Raw genomic sequence first — 14,280 nt, 5'->3', positions numbered from 1 at the left:
ATTTTAAATTATTAATTAATTTAATAATTTATTAATAAAAGAAATAATTTATTATAAAATTATAAATTAATAAAAGAAATAATTTATTATAAAATTATAAATTAATAAAAGAAATAATTTATTATAAAATTATAAATTTTACGAGACGAAATTTAATTTATAAAACAATAATGTTCCGGACCCCTTTTCTCTCTCACCTCCTTTGATCCCTTCTTAACATGATTGGCTAGTTTTTTTTTTTCTTTTTCTTTTTTTTTTTTTTCCTTCTCCTCCAATCATCACCCGCCACGTGTGTGTGAGGGGGTGGTGGGGATGGTGATTGGAGGGGGTCAATCATGACCCTTTATAAAATTACAAGAAGGCAAATCGTGTTTTATTAAACGTGTATTTAGTAGTCAAAAAATTTTAAACCGTGTTTTGTTTTCAAACCAGTGGTGGCATCCCAAACAGATGCTGTCCACATTCCACACTAGGCGGCCGAATAGAAGATTGACACAGAGACTCGGTAGGTGTCTGTAGTCTAGCCTCTAGTTCTTACTCATATAATGCCGCAGTACAGAGCGGCTTGAAAGGCTCTCTTTTGTCTTTGGCATTTTCTTAAACACCTTCCAAACCCAATTTCCCAAAGAGGGGATAAGGGTAGTGTAGGGTATCCTCTAGTGGGGGTCTTTTGGATTGGAATTTCTGCATTTCTGCTCCTCAAATGGCTTCCACACTTGCAGATTCAAGCTTCCTTTTCATGGTAAATACACACACACACACACACACTCTCTCTCTCTCTCTCTCTCTCTCTCTATATATATATATATATATATCTGTTTCATTGCTTGTGGTTTCTACATGTTGATATGCAATATTGTTTGATTTCAGGGACCCCGTCAAAGGCCAATTAAACCCCATAGATTTCAACCACTTAAATCTCCAGGTTTCCCTCTCTCACTTGGATAGACTTGGGTTGGGTTGTGCTTTTTATGGTTTCCTTCATTTTTTGTACTAGTTAAGAAGGGAATTTTTGGGTTTTGTCTATATATGGTGCTTCCGTTTAATGTAAAGCTGTATATCTTCACATTATTGGTTTTTTAAACTAAATTGTAAACCTGGAACAGCCCAATTGCATGTAATTTCTAGCAAAAACTTGCCCTTGATTATTAAATTGGAAATTTTCAATGGGTACTTATGTTCACTGGCTTTGCATAAAACCCATTTGATTAAAAGAGGAAAGGAAAAAAGAACCATGTGTAAAGGATTAAATGCACGTATGTGCCAAGTGCCACTTTGGACCCAATTATTTCATTTTTGTCAATTTGGTCCAATTATTAATGGATGGTTAAATTGGCTAATAGATACCGATACGAGGTATTTTGGACATTTTGTTGTAACACCTCAGGGGCATTTTGGACATCTCCGCCATCTATTGCTCCTCTATTTGTTGGGAGCTTCTATTTTATTATTATTATTATTATTATTATGTTTTTGAACCGAGTTGGGAGCTTCTATTTGCGCACGTCTCAATTTAAGGCCTAGTTTGGCAACCCTTCAAAAAGTCAAAAAGTTACCCAAAAAGTTAAAAAGTTATCACTATTCATCAAAAAAAAAAAATTAAAAAAATAATATACACATATTAATACAAATCAAAAAAGCCCCACTGACGTAATGGTGGAGTCAGTGACCGGGAAAAAAAAATATAGTAAAATATTCACTAAATTGGATGATAGAGTTGGGCCCGTGGGGGCCCACCATGGGTCCCGTTTTGATAATTTGAACCGTTCAATATGTAGAACTCGTCTAGTATTATATGCCTGTAAAAAATCACGTCTATCGGATGTCGCTAAATACATGATCAAATCAGTTTTGTATAAAAATGGATGGTGTTATGGTTAACAGTTAACAAAAAAAACTAACGCGATCAGATAGCTATTGATATCCAATCAACGTGATTTTTTTCAAGCATATAGTACTAGACGATTTCTACACATCGAACGGTTCCGATTAGTAAAACGGGACCCGTGGTGGCCCCCATGGGCCGAACAGAACCAACCAATTTATGCCCGAAAAGTAGAGAATCAATCTCCTACACTGCCCACTACCGCGCTGCTGTTTAGGCTTCCAACCGTATGGTCTATTCCATCACTTTATTCCCCTATACACTTATTTATACAATTTTTTAATACACATTTTTTCATAAAATCCAAACAGCCATATTTTTTTCCTCAACTTTTTAGTTCAAAAAGACAAAAAGTGCACTTATTTAGGACACTCCAAACAATCCCAAATTGCTTTTACTGTTTGGATATTAACTTCTAAACAAAATTTAATTGTTCTGATAACAACATTTAATTGTTAATTATTTGGATATCAACCGCCGAACGGTATTTTCGTTCAAAAGTTGATAAGAAGCACGGACATGGACATGTGATCTGACATTGACATGTCCAAAGTCGGGCTCTATGAATATTTATTGATGGGGTCATGTAAAAACTAAACACTAATTCTAAAAATTACTATATTGATAATATTACTTTTGAGCCCCGAAAAAATGCAAATTTATCTCTCAACAAAATTTTTTTTTTTTGCAAAAATACATATTACCAATTTAACACAAGTGTTTGGAGTATAAGATGAAACTTGCATTATGGTTTTTTTTTTTTTAGCTAATAAAAATAAAGCAATAATATTAACACTTCACTTTAAAACTCTCACAAAGGAAACCTAATTCTCTCTCATATTTTTCTTTGCACGGTTTTCAACTTTTCATTCAACCATTTTAAATGTCAGAAAATCCAAGATAATTTAAATGTTCATTTTGTTTTATCAACTAAAGACCGTTTTCAAAAATTGAGAGATGATGGATGGGATGCTTATGCTTTACTTATCAAAGTAATATCATTTTGCGAAACGGAAAGAGAAATTGTAATGAAATTTAGTTGTATTGACTATGCAATTTTGTACATTAAAATTGCAATGAAATTTAGCTTTGACTCAATCTTAAACAAATTTTGAGATTTAAAAGAGTGTAAAGTTCTACTTTAATTAGGATAGAATTAAAAAATGGTAGGAGGGCTGTGATGGGGGAAAGGCTCTCCAATGATTAATGTTGCTGTACAATGGATTCAGTCTATTCTTTATTTAAGAATAATTATATTAATGTCATTTATGTCTTGACATGAGTTTTTAACCTGATAATATCACCAATAAAGAATATGTAAAACAAAAAATCAGAGATAGTGTATGGTGGGTTCAACTATAGTCTTCTGGTATTTTTGTTTGGATCTTAAGCTTTGAAATAATTTGGCCTTCGAAACATTGATATGTATATATATATGTACATCAAGTATGCCACTGTACTAAATAATTGAAATGTTTGTAGCATTTGCTTTTTTAGTTTCTATCTGTATTTTCCCATACATCTATGTGGGCCCCTTGTAACGCATATGCTGATAGACAGGCCTATATTATTTGAAGTGGAAAAGTCTACGTCCAACTAGAATCAAACACCAAAGATGTTTGATTCCCCTAAGAAGGATTACCACCGTACGAGCTGTGGCAGCTCCAGTTGCTCCATCTCCAGCAGATAGTTCACCATCTTCAGCAGAGAGTGCGGAGTACAGAAAACAATTAACTGAGAGCTATGGTTTTAAGCAAATTGGAGAACCACTTCCAGAAAATGTTACCTTGAAAGATATTGTCGCTACCCTTCCAAAAAAGGTAATTCCACAAGCACTGAATGTATGCTACCTAACTTCTTCTTCTTCTTTTTTTTTCATTTATTATTATTATTTTTTCATGTTCTTGTTTGCTTTAAAAGCATGATTTTCCTGTATAAGATTGTGGACCTCTCTTTTACAAGGACTTGTAGGCCAAAAGATCAGTTGAGTGGTGGTTTCCTATACACGGTCACAGATCCATGCCAACACTAAGTAGAACTTCATTGTTTAATTAAAGAATAAAGACCTGAATTACATGAGCAGTATTTTTTTAGTCAGGCTCAGGCTAAATTTTCTGATCTTTTTAAGCAGTAAGCAGCAAACAATACTTTTGCAATAGGATTATGCATCATGATTAAATAATGTTCACAAAGTGGAATACGAAGCTGCAGCTGTTCACAAGGAATGTCCATTGGTGTTTGTCATTTGTGGGATTATTTTATTAACTTATTTTTTAATTGAAAGTACATATTCTGGTTTCCATACACACTTTATGGTGGACGTTTTGCTTGTTTGTGCTCTTTAGTTAGAGTGGAGAATCACAGTTGTAGACTCAGAAGGAGGAGCACAAAGCTCCAAAATTTACAATGAATGTGTAATGTTAGTCATCAGGCCTTAAATTCTTTTAACTATCCTGTCCGAAAAGAAAAAGAAAAAGAGAAGTGTTAGCTACTGTTTCTTTGTATATGTTTCATGCAACAAGGTTTCAATTAATTTACAACTTTACAATAGATATGAGTAGGCTTCTGTTAGTCAAGTTCAGTCTTACCACTTGCTGGGTCTTAATAGACGTACACTTTTTTACTTTTATTTTTGAAGGTTGTCATGTCTATGGTTAAATTTTTCCCATGAGTTTGAAATTAATTGAAAGACATTGTGCTGCAAAATAAGTAGGTTCAATGGAATTGATAATAGTTGCTTGAATGACAGAAATGTAATGCAACTAAAGAATGAACTTAATGAGAAGAAAAGAAAGACAATTTCCAACATCAGATTGGAGCTTTCTTTGAATCATTCCTAGAGAGAGGAAATTGTAGCCTGTATTGTGGTTTGAGAGACATCGTAGATACAGTGCCAAATTAGCTTGGATATCTTCATATTTTGTTTTTTGATAAATAAAACAAGCTTTATTGAGAAAGTATCAAGGTGATGCAAAGAATACTAAAATTAAAAAGCCAAAAGACATGGCACACAAAACGCAAAATAGAAAACTCGAAGACTAGCTAATCAAGTCATCCACAAAATCCGCGAAGGCCAACAAATCCGGCTCAATCGAAAGCGTGACCCAACTATGAAGTACTGAGAATAACCAGATTTCCAATCATGTAACCAAATGAGTTACACCCTGAAAAATGCACCTATTACGTTCCAACCAAATCAACCACAATAAACAATGAGCAGTAAGTAACCACGCCTTCCGACGCCGTTTCCCAACCTTCCCCCCACCCCAACGCTGCAACAACTCCACCACCATCCCTGCCTGAATCCAAGTCAAACCAAAAGTCGCCACAATAACCATCCAAAGCCTCGATGCAACTGAACAATGAATAAGTAGATGATTTGCCATCTCCGCATCCCCACCACACATGCAACACCAATTAACTAAGATATGCCGACATCGAATCAAATTATCAATAGTCAAAATACAACCCAAAGTTGCTGTCCACACAAAGAAAGCAACTTTGGATACACTCCCAGGCACCCAAATATACCTCCAACGAAAAGAAACAGCCACCCCACCCACAAGTATCCGATATCTTCATCAATTTTTAAATTAAATCAATATGAAGATTGTAAATTGTAATGGTGTTCCTGCAATTGACATGACTAAAAATCCATCTGAACCCTTCAACTGTGTTCATTTCATCCATCAATTAATAGCGAAATAGTTTTTTTTTTTTGTTCTATTTAAATATATGTATAAAAGATTTGTTCTACTTATTACTTTGGTGTTATGCGTGCAAACAATACTATGAACAGTGAATGCTAAATTTACAAAGTGAAGTGTCTAAGTGGACCAATTCATTGTTAGCCAACCAAATTAAAGCTTGAAAGTTGAAACTGATAAGTGTAACCTTGCTGGTTTCCTCGACAATTTTTTTTGTTTTATTTTTTTTAATTGCTCAATTGTTGTTTCCCTTGTTCATATTGCTATCATTTTCATCAATTTCAGAGAGAAAGTTTGCATCGTGTCCCTAACAAATTATAAAGATATTACTCTTTCACATATACACTATCTTGGAAATGTGAAGCCGAGTATTGAGATCATGTGGCTTTCTGATGCTTTTTTTTTCCTCTTAAAATTTTGTTAAAGGTGTTTGAGATTGATGATGTGAAAGCATGGAAGTCAGTTTTAATATCTGTCACTTCCTATGCGTTGGGCCTCTTCATGATATCCAAAGCCCCATGGTATTTACTTCCTCTAGCTTGGGCATGGACAGGGACTGCTATCACAGGGGTTAGTTCTGTGTGAATATATCTTCATATATTAAATTGCTTTCCGTTGCTTCTATCTTACTTCAGTCTTTTTAATAAGCTGTACATCCCAGCCAACTCTTTTTATTTTGGTTCTTTTTTTTTCTCCCTCCATTGTTAAGTTCTTTGTTATAGGACATGATTGTGCACACAAATCATTCTCAAAAAACAAATTAGTGGAAGACATTGTGGGGACTCTGGCTTTTTTGCCGTTGATATACCCCTATGAGCCATGGCGTTTTAAGCACGATCAACATCACGCAAAAACAAACATGTGAGTATGATATTCTTGTCAGTCACTTATATCTATGAAATAAATCTTTTTTGGTTGGTTTGATTACAGTTTGTTACTAGCATCAACATTGGTCAAGCATGTACATGGACAAGTTTTTATAATCATGATATTAGGATTTTTACCACTGCCCAGATGCAGGTGGTGATTGCATCAAAGACATCTTGTAACCCTCCCAGCCCTCTCACCCTCCCAGAATAATGTGAGCAAAGAATGTAAAAAATAAATACATAATAAGAAGACAAGTAACAGCTTTTTTAGTCGATTTTATTTTCTGTTTTTATAATTTTGAGTGTTAGCTAACAGTCTCAAGAAGCACTTGAGGAGAAGTCCCTGAAAATTTTCAGTTTTCCACACTACGTAGGGTTATCAAACAGCTGTTGGTGTAAATTTTCTAAGGACAGTTGTTACTTTCCCATACTTGAATCAAGTACTACAACTGTTTAGATGTCAATAGATAATCAAATTTAGACCCCTATTATCCGCTCTTTTGCTATGTTTAGAAATCACATCTACTTGCACATCAATGTGTATGTTGTCCATAAACACAGACTTGTATGAGTGTAACTTTTTTACTCGTTCACTTCATTCCTTATTCTGTAGAACTTTCTGTGTCTTTTTATTCATCTCTTCATTCTATTGCTTTAAGTTCTCATCCCTTATCATTCTAGGTTGTCTGAAGATACAGCTTGGCACCCTGTTTGGAGAGAGGAGTTTGATTCATCTCCAGTTCTGCGGAATGCAATTATATATGGCTATGGCCCACTTCGGCCTTGGATGTCTATTGCTCACTGGTAAAGTTGATAAATAAAGCATTATGATAGTACAAGACTTGCAATGTTCTGTTGATTTCTAATGTGTTATTACTGGTTTTATTGGTCAGTCCAACTTCATGCATTTCTGTCTTTGATATGTACGTTAAGTTTAACATTATTAAGCATGCTAATAGGTTGATGTGGCACTTCGATGTGAAGAAGTTCAGACCAAATGAAGTTAAAAGGGTGAAGATAAGCTTGGCTTGTGTCATTGCGTTCATGGCAATCGGATGGCCACTGATTATCTACAAGACAGGGATCATGGGATGGATCAAGTTCTGGTTAATGCCATGGTTGGGTTATCACTTTTGGGTAAATATTATATCCTCGGCTTTTCTGAGTATGCACTATTTAAAACTAAAAAATTGGTAACTTTTTGGAATTGCTTGATATTACAAATAATGTAGTAGTAAAAGTGAATCTCCTGATTTTTGCTTTCTGGAAACATGGTAGAATGCCTGAATGCCATCGTGGGAAATGCCATAATTGGATGCAGTATCCCTATCATTTGATAGCAGTTTCAAATCTTGTGTGGCATTTCCATCAAGTTTTTTGATTGAGCTACTTATATCGCTTAATATTCAATTAATATAAATTTTTCATTGATCTTCTGAATATTGTTTGCAAATAATCTTGTTTCACTTTGCAATGAATGTTCCTGAATAACGTCATTTGTCCTCGATACTGTCTTCTTAAAAATTCTTGTTATAGTGTTCTTACTATTGTCTACTTCCATCGTATTTGTTTGGACTATCAAAACTCTACCTCTGTAATTTTCCCAAGTATTGAATAATTTAGTAATTTTCATTTGTCATTATGTTACTCCAATCAAGTTTTTGGTTTCTATTGATTGGGGTGCCGTTTGTTAGTCTTAGTTTTGAGGGTTGTTTACTTATTTGTTCTTTTAGTTAGTTTTGTTTTCATATCTGTATGAGGACATCTTGTCCTCCCTTTGTCATCGTTTTATTCCCTTTTCAATAATTTTTTTTTGGTTGCCTCTCAAAAAAATTGAACCTATCAATTGATTTTGTCCCAGAAGTTTTAGATCAAGCAACTTTATGGCTCAAATTATAAATCTTGGTTTATGTGTAAGAATTTTGGTTTCCTCTAATTTGTAGATGAGCACTTTTACAATGGTCCATCACACAGCACCTCATATACCTTTTAAATATTCTGATGAGTGGAATGCGGCTGAGGCTCAGCTCAATGGCACAGTTCACTGTGACTATCCTCGTTGGTAAACTATCCTTTCTTCTTTAATTTCTTTTCTGTTTTTCCTTATAAATGTATTTTAACCGATACGAATAGCTTTACTTGATGGCCATGATAATTTTCAAAGAACTTTGTTTGGTTCTTTCTTGAAGGCAACTCAGGAATGACAGTTGGACATAAATCATATTTAAACATGGTGAAATTGTTCATTTTTGTGCAAGTTCCCGTTTTCACTAAGCTTCTGCCTTTCATATGCCCTTGTTACTAACTTACTAGTTAGAAAAGGGTGTGTGACGCGATAAGAAATGCTTGAATAATGCATCAGACATGAGTTCAAACATTCTAAGTAGCTTTTCTTTCTTCTGCACAGGATAGAGATCCTCTGTCATCATATCAACGTCCACATCCCCCACCATATCTCTCCTAGGATCCCAAGCTATAATCTGCATTCGGCTCATCAGTCGCTCCGTGAGAATTGGGGAAAGGTATGGTTAGTTTTTTTAGCGTGCTTGATCTCAATCTGCTACCATTGATTAATAATCCACCAGGGGTGTTGAATTTTGTGCTGTTGAACTTGCTCCTTTTCATTTCTCATAACATTTGAAAGATTAAATCCATCTTCAAATGATCATCAAACCTAAGAAACACGGATACTACTAAAAAGGTAGTGTCCGTCTTGGATGCGGACACTCATCGGACACTCATCGGACACTTCTCAACACATATCGAATGCTCATCCAAATGTGTCCTTTATTTTTTGACCTGGATATGTTTCTAACACTTGAGGGACACACATGAAACACATTATAAGTTTGAACAAAATAATTTAGGATGCAATGATGAAAGAAAAAAAAATGTAGTTTTATACTTCCTATTAATTTCTCATCCTTCAAACTTTAAGAATGAATGTTATGTTTGCTTTTTTATTATCCTTGAATGAAATATTTGTTTATATAATATATAATAAATATATAAAGCTATGTGGTTTGCACATGACGCCCCACGTGTTGTGTCGCGTCTTGTATTTTCTAAAATTTGTTGCGTTGCCATGTCTGTGTTATGTTCATGTCCATGCACGTGTCTCTGCTCTTAGCATCAAACCATTTCATGGCGTTCGAATTCTGTGCAAGCATACTAACTAACTTGTTATATTTCCATTCGCTCTGCTTTTTCATGTCACCAACAGTATTTGAATGAGGCGACTTGGAATTGGCGTCTAATGAAGACCATACTCACGACATGTCATGTTTACAACAAGGAGCAAAACTACATCGCCTTTGATGAACTTGCCCCAGAAGAATCCTATCCGATAACAATCCTTAAAAAAGTAATGCCTGATTATGCTTGATTTACATGTATGTGTAGAAAGAAAAGCATTATAGGATGCTTCTCGGAATTCAGTTACTTTACCTAATTTTTCAAGGAGAAAAAACCACATATGAGTTCTATATAATATGATAAAATTAGCCGGAAAGAGTGGAGTTTTCATTGGATTAACATGACCTTGCATCTTTATTGCAACATATGTCGGAATTTAATACTGTTTTCTTCAGAGATTGATATGGTGTCGAAACTTTTGGCTTATGCATTAATATATGTACAAATGTAAGAGTAATATTGGTTGGAACTGCTCGCGCGAGACAATGATTTCGCCTCCCAGAGTATCTTATAATATAAATTTTCATGCTACTGACATTGACGCGCATTGTTAGCCAATTTTGAACTTAAACTAAGTTAATAATGATATTCAGCATAGTTTATTATCGACTTTTATGACAGAGTAGTTAAAAATATATATATATATATATATATATAAATTGTTAATGATTTTTCTAATATCTGTTGGATAACTGCTGGCCGTGGAGAGGGTCAACCGAATGAGTTTTATATTGTGTGTGTGGTTAATCAAATTGGGATTTGCTCCTTTTGAGGAGTTTGAACATAATCTAATCTGCTGCAGTGTTATTAATAATTCAAAGTTGCACAGAGACGGAGGGAACCCTGTTAGTTTAGTGTTATAATTTTTATTTTTATTTTTTGATTTATTGTTTAAAAAAAGTAAAGAAGAGGAGAATATTGTGAACCCTTGAACAAAGGGTGTGCCTGGTCCAGGTTTTCTGAATGGCAAAGACTAAAGGCAGGAGTCATGATTTCTTGATGTGGGTACGATCATAAGCAGATTTGGTGCCCTAAAAAGAGCTCATAAAATTGAAGATTCAAAGTAGAGAAATGCTATTGACGCCTAGCCAATCACTGACTCAACCACTGAACAGGCATAAAACAGGAGTCAAGCCAATTATTGACTTAACCACCAAATAGACATAGAACAGGAGTCGAGTTTGATGTTATGTCTATTCGGTGGTTGTCAAGTCCGATGTATGCCTGTTATGTCGGTTTGGTGGTTGTTGAGTCTTATGTTATGCCAGTTTTTGTGGTTGATTCTGTGGTCGGTTTGATGTTGTGATCTTAGATACTTCTAGAATTTGTGCACCAGTAAAGCAGTTTAAGCAGTTGCAACTGCTCACATCCAAAGAGAACCTCTTTATCTTATCTCAATGAAGAATCTTACTGAAACCATTGTAACAAAAGGGAAGGAAGATGAATCAAACTTTAGAAAAAGCAAAAGTCAAAAAGAGAAAATGAGAACCAAAAGATAAAGAGTAGTATAGGAGAGCCTTCATTGTACTTTAAAAAGCAAGAAAAAGAAACAAAGTATAGGATAGGATAGGATAGGATAGAAAATGCAGTACACCCTTAAAAACATTTCAGCAAATGCATATGCATCAACTAGAGGGAAACAAAGATTTCAAATTATGAGTTTCATTCCTTTGTCATTTATACATACAAACCCTACACAATGCTAGCGCTCTTTTATCGGGCGTAATGCGTAATATGCTCGGATTCGAGTCTCAACAATGCCTGATGCAATTTTCGCTTCTCCTATTCCCTCCTATGGATTGTTTAAAAAAAACAAAAACAAAAACTAGTCTTTCTAACACGTAAGGGATGGACTACAATATCATCTTCTACATTTTCTCAGGAAACAAACAGAATACCATTTAGATCAAAATGGAGGACAACAACTTCAAGCAGAAACTCATGTGATCGGCGGAGGTGGAGTTTCCCATATGTCAAACACATTCTCCTCACTGTGAAGAGCAAAAAGCCTATCACCCCCAATTGAAAAATCACAGATTGAACCTCCATAGCTGCGTCGAAGCCTGGATGTTAGCACCCAATCAGGACCAGAAAACACCGAAATACTGTCATTCATAGACGAAAACAACTGGCCCTCGTGCAATGCAAGTTTTGGGTAACACGGTTCATCCGGCATCTTCCCTTTCATCAACCGACTCCTCGAACACCACCGGACACTCCCACCACCACTCCTCAAGTCCATGAACCCTAAATCCTCATACTCATTCACCACACATATATTATTAGTCTCTTCCATCGCTATAGCGTCTCGGACCCGTCTCTCGTCGGTCGCCGGAGCTCCGATATCCGACCAACACCAAACCATACTCTTTTCCCTAAAATCCAACAAACTAATATAACAATTGTCTTTCCTAGGAAACAAAGTTGCAACCAACAAACAGTTAGTACCATGTAACCACTGAAGCCTATCTGCATCACCAAGTGACCAACCAATTGGTTCATAGTAGAAATCAATCTGTTTTCCAGTGATTTGGTCCCAAACACCAATCCCATACTCATTGCTTCTACCTTTACAACTAGAAAAAATCTTGTAATCCTCTGTGCTAAAGCTCAAAGCACCAGCTGTGTAACTCTTCACTTGATCCTCATGATTGACCTGAAATCTATGCCTGATTTCCCCTGATGATGCAGAAAACAGAGCCATCCCGCCATCGCCGCGCCCTAACCGCTCACATGCGGTGACCACAACGGTCTCCGAATCGATCCAACCCACATCATTGATCCTCTGATAATCAAGACTGATTGGAGGGTGCTCTTCTAGCATCCAATCATAAACATGGACCATACTACCATGAGCCACACAGCACCCGCCGTCCGGGCCAGCACGGATTGCCGTGCCGTCCCCGGGGGCTTGCCCTGTTTTGGACCGTGAAAAACGGAGCCGATTTCCATTAAATTGGCCTCGTTTCGCGGTCCGAACGTGGTCTAAAAGGCCATAGAACATGGCTTCTCTGTAGAGGAGTTTTTCTGGGATATGGGATGGAATATAGAGCTCCCCTGTTCTGAGGAGGTCTAGGAGGATTGCGAAACAATCGGGGTTTCGATCGATGAAGAATTCGTCGGAATTAAGGGTTTGGAGGTTCCATTGATGATCAAACATTGCGCCGAAGAAGGAATTTCGGCCGGCATTGGCTAGGGTTGTTGATGTGGTTTCGAAGAACTTGCCTCCCACATTGAATTTTACTCTGTCCTTCTGAATTCCCATGGTTCAATTCTCAGCAAAACTGAGCAAGACCCAGATGGGAATTTCAAGTTGGAACACCAAGAACAAATGGAAACCGAATTCAAAACACACAGCAAAGAAAGGAAAATAAACCTGGGATTAATGGAGGAATGGGGGTTTTGAGAGAGAAAGACTTATTAATAAAGAGGATCAGAATATTAAAAAAAAATTGAGACAGAGAGGAATTGAAAGCTATAACCTCATGATAAGACCAGACTATGGAACAAACTGATGAAGAATTTGAGGTGTCCTTGTTGCAGGCCAAAAAAAAAAAAAATTAGAAAAACAGGGGAGAAATTGGGTCAGATTCAGAGAAATTTGAGAGAAAGTGAGAGAAAATAAGATATGGATATTGAAATTTGAAGGGGTTTGGGAAGTGGGTTCATATTCTTGTGTGAATTGGAGAATTTTGGAGAGCGGTTGAATTTTTCAAAACACTAATCGGCTCTGTTTCTTGATCTTGTTTTCTCTCTCTTCCTTTGCTTTTTCCACATATCTCTCTCTCTTTCCGCCTTTGTCCTTACCTCAAAACATGGCTAAGCCTTTTATAAATCAATGGTCTGTGGTAGGGTCCACTTTAAAAATTCACACCCTCTGTTTTGGACCGTTGGATGGCCATCAAAGTTCACATGAAATTGATCTTATGGTGAAGGAGATGAGATGTATGGGAATCCATAGGAAAGCACTAGTAAGATGTGGTTTTAATTAATTTAATTGGTGTGTAGTAGTTAAGGCATTCCATGAAAGCGCGTCTTGTTGGGGGAAAATTTTTTATATACTAATAAGTAGCAAGCTCTTTATTTCTCACCAATCATAAATATGTTTTTAATATTTTCTAAATTTTTAATAATATGATCTATATTTTGTTATCAACAATTATAATAATAAAGGATATCATATAAATATATCTTATTTATATACAAAAATTGCTCTTTGTAGGGTGATTGTTTGAAAAATATTATGGTACACTCCCTTCAAAAAGTGTGCGTCATAAACATTTTATAACTAAAATAAAAAATGACATAATTTTAATTTTATGTGTCACAACTATAAAAAAAAATTATAACTAAATACAATATAAGGTATAACTAAAAAATTCATTAGTCATAACTAAAAAATATCATAACTAAATAAAAAAATAACATAACTAAGGGTACATATGGTACACCATTTTTAAAGCAGTGTATATTAGAATTTTCCCTTTGTTAATTATTTTTTGGAAAAATTATTTTAAAAAAAAATCAAGATTTGACTCTTTTAACAAAATAATTTTTAATTTTATTAATTTAAATCCTAATTTTTAAATTTATTTTCAATCGAAATTATTTATCTATTTTTGTT

At 35.3% G+C, this 14,280-nt stretch overlaps 2 protein-coding genes across 2 annotated transcripts; one reads left to right on the top strand and one right to left on the bottom strand.

Moving 5' to 3' along the window:
- Positions 1-375: 375 nt before the first annotated feature.
- Positions 376-9,972, top strand: FAD6 (fatty acid desaturase 6). Its single transcript, XM_028207530.2, has 10 exons — positions 376-742; positions 871-925; positions 3,446-3,705; positions 6,019-6,162; positions 6,302-6,453; positions 7,143-7,265; positions 7,421-7,598; positions 8,405-8,523; positions 8,869-8,983; positions 9,685-9,972. Exons 1-10 carry the CDS (start codon positions 704-706, stop codon positions 9,844-9,846), a joined length of 1,347 nt encoding a protein of 448 aa, XP_028063331.2. The 5' UTR covers positions 376-703; the 3' UTR covers positions 9,847-9,972.
- A 1,330-nt stretch (positions 9,973-11,302) lies between these two features.
- Positions 11,303-13,475, bottom strand: LOC114266613 (BTB/POZ domain-containing protein At2g24240). The gene has a single exon (XM_028207538.2). It carries the CDS (start codon positions 12,919-12,921, stop codon positions 11,596-11,598), a length of 1,326 nt encoding a protein of 441 aa, XP_028063339.2. The 5' UTR covers positions 12,922-13,475; the 3' UTR covers positions 11,303-11,595.
- Positions 13,476-14,280: the final 805 nt, after the last annotated feature.

The sequence above is a fragment of the Camellia sinensis genome, chromosome 5, assembly GCF_055761805.1.
Source record: "Camellia sinensis isolate YWXY chromosome 5, ASM5576180v1, whole genome shotgun sequence".
NCBI classification, from domain to species: domain Eukaryota; kingdom Viridiplantae; phylum Streptophyta; class Magnoliopsida; order Ericales; family Theaceae; genus Camellia; species Camellia sinensis.
This window is presented reverse-complemented; position numbering and strand designations above follow the sequence as displayed.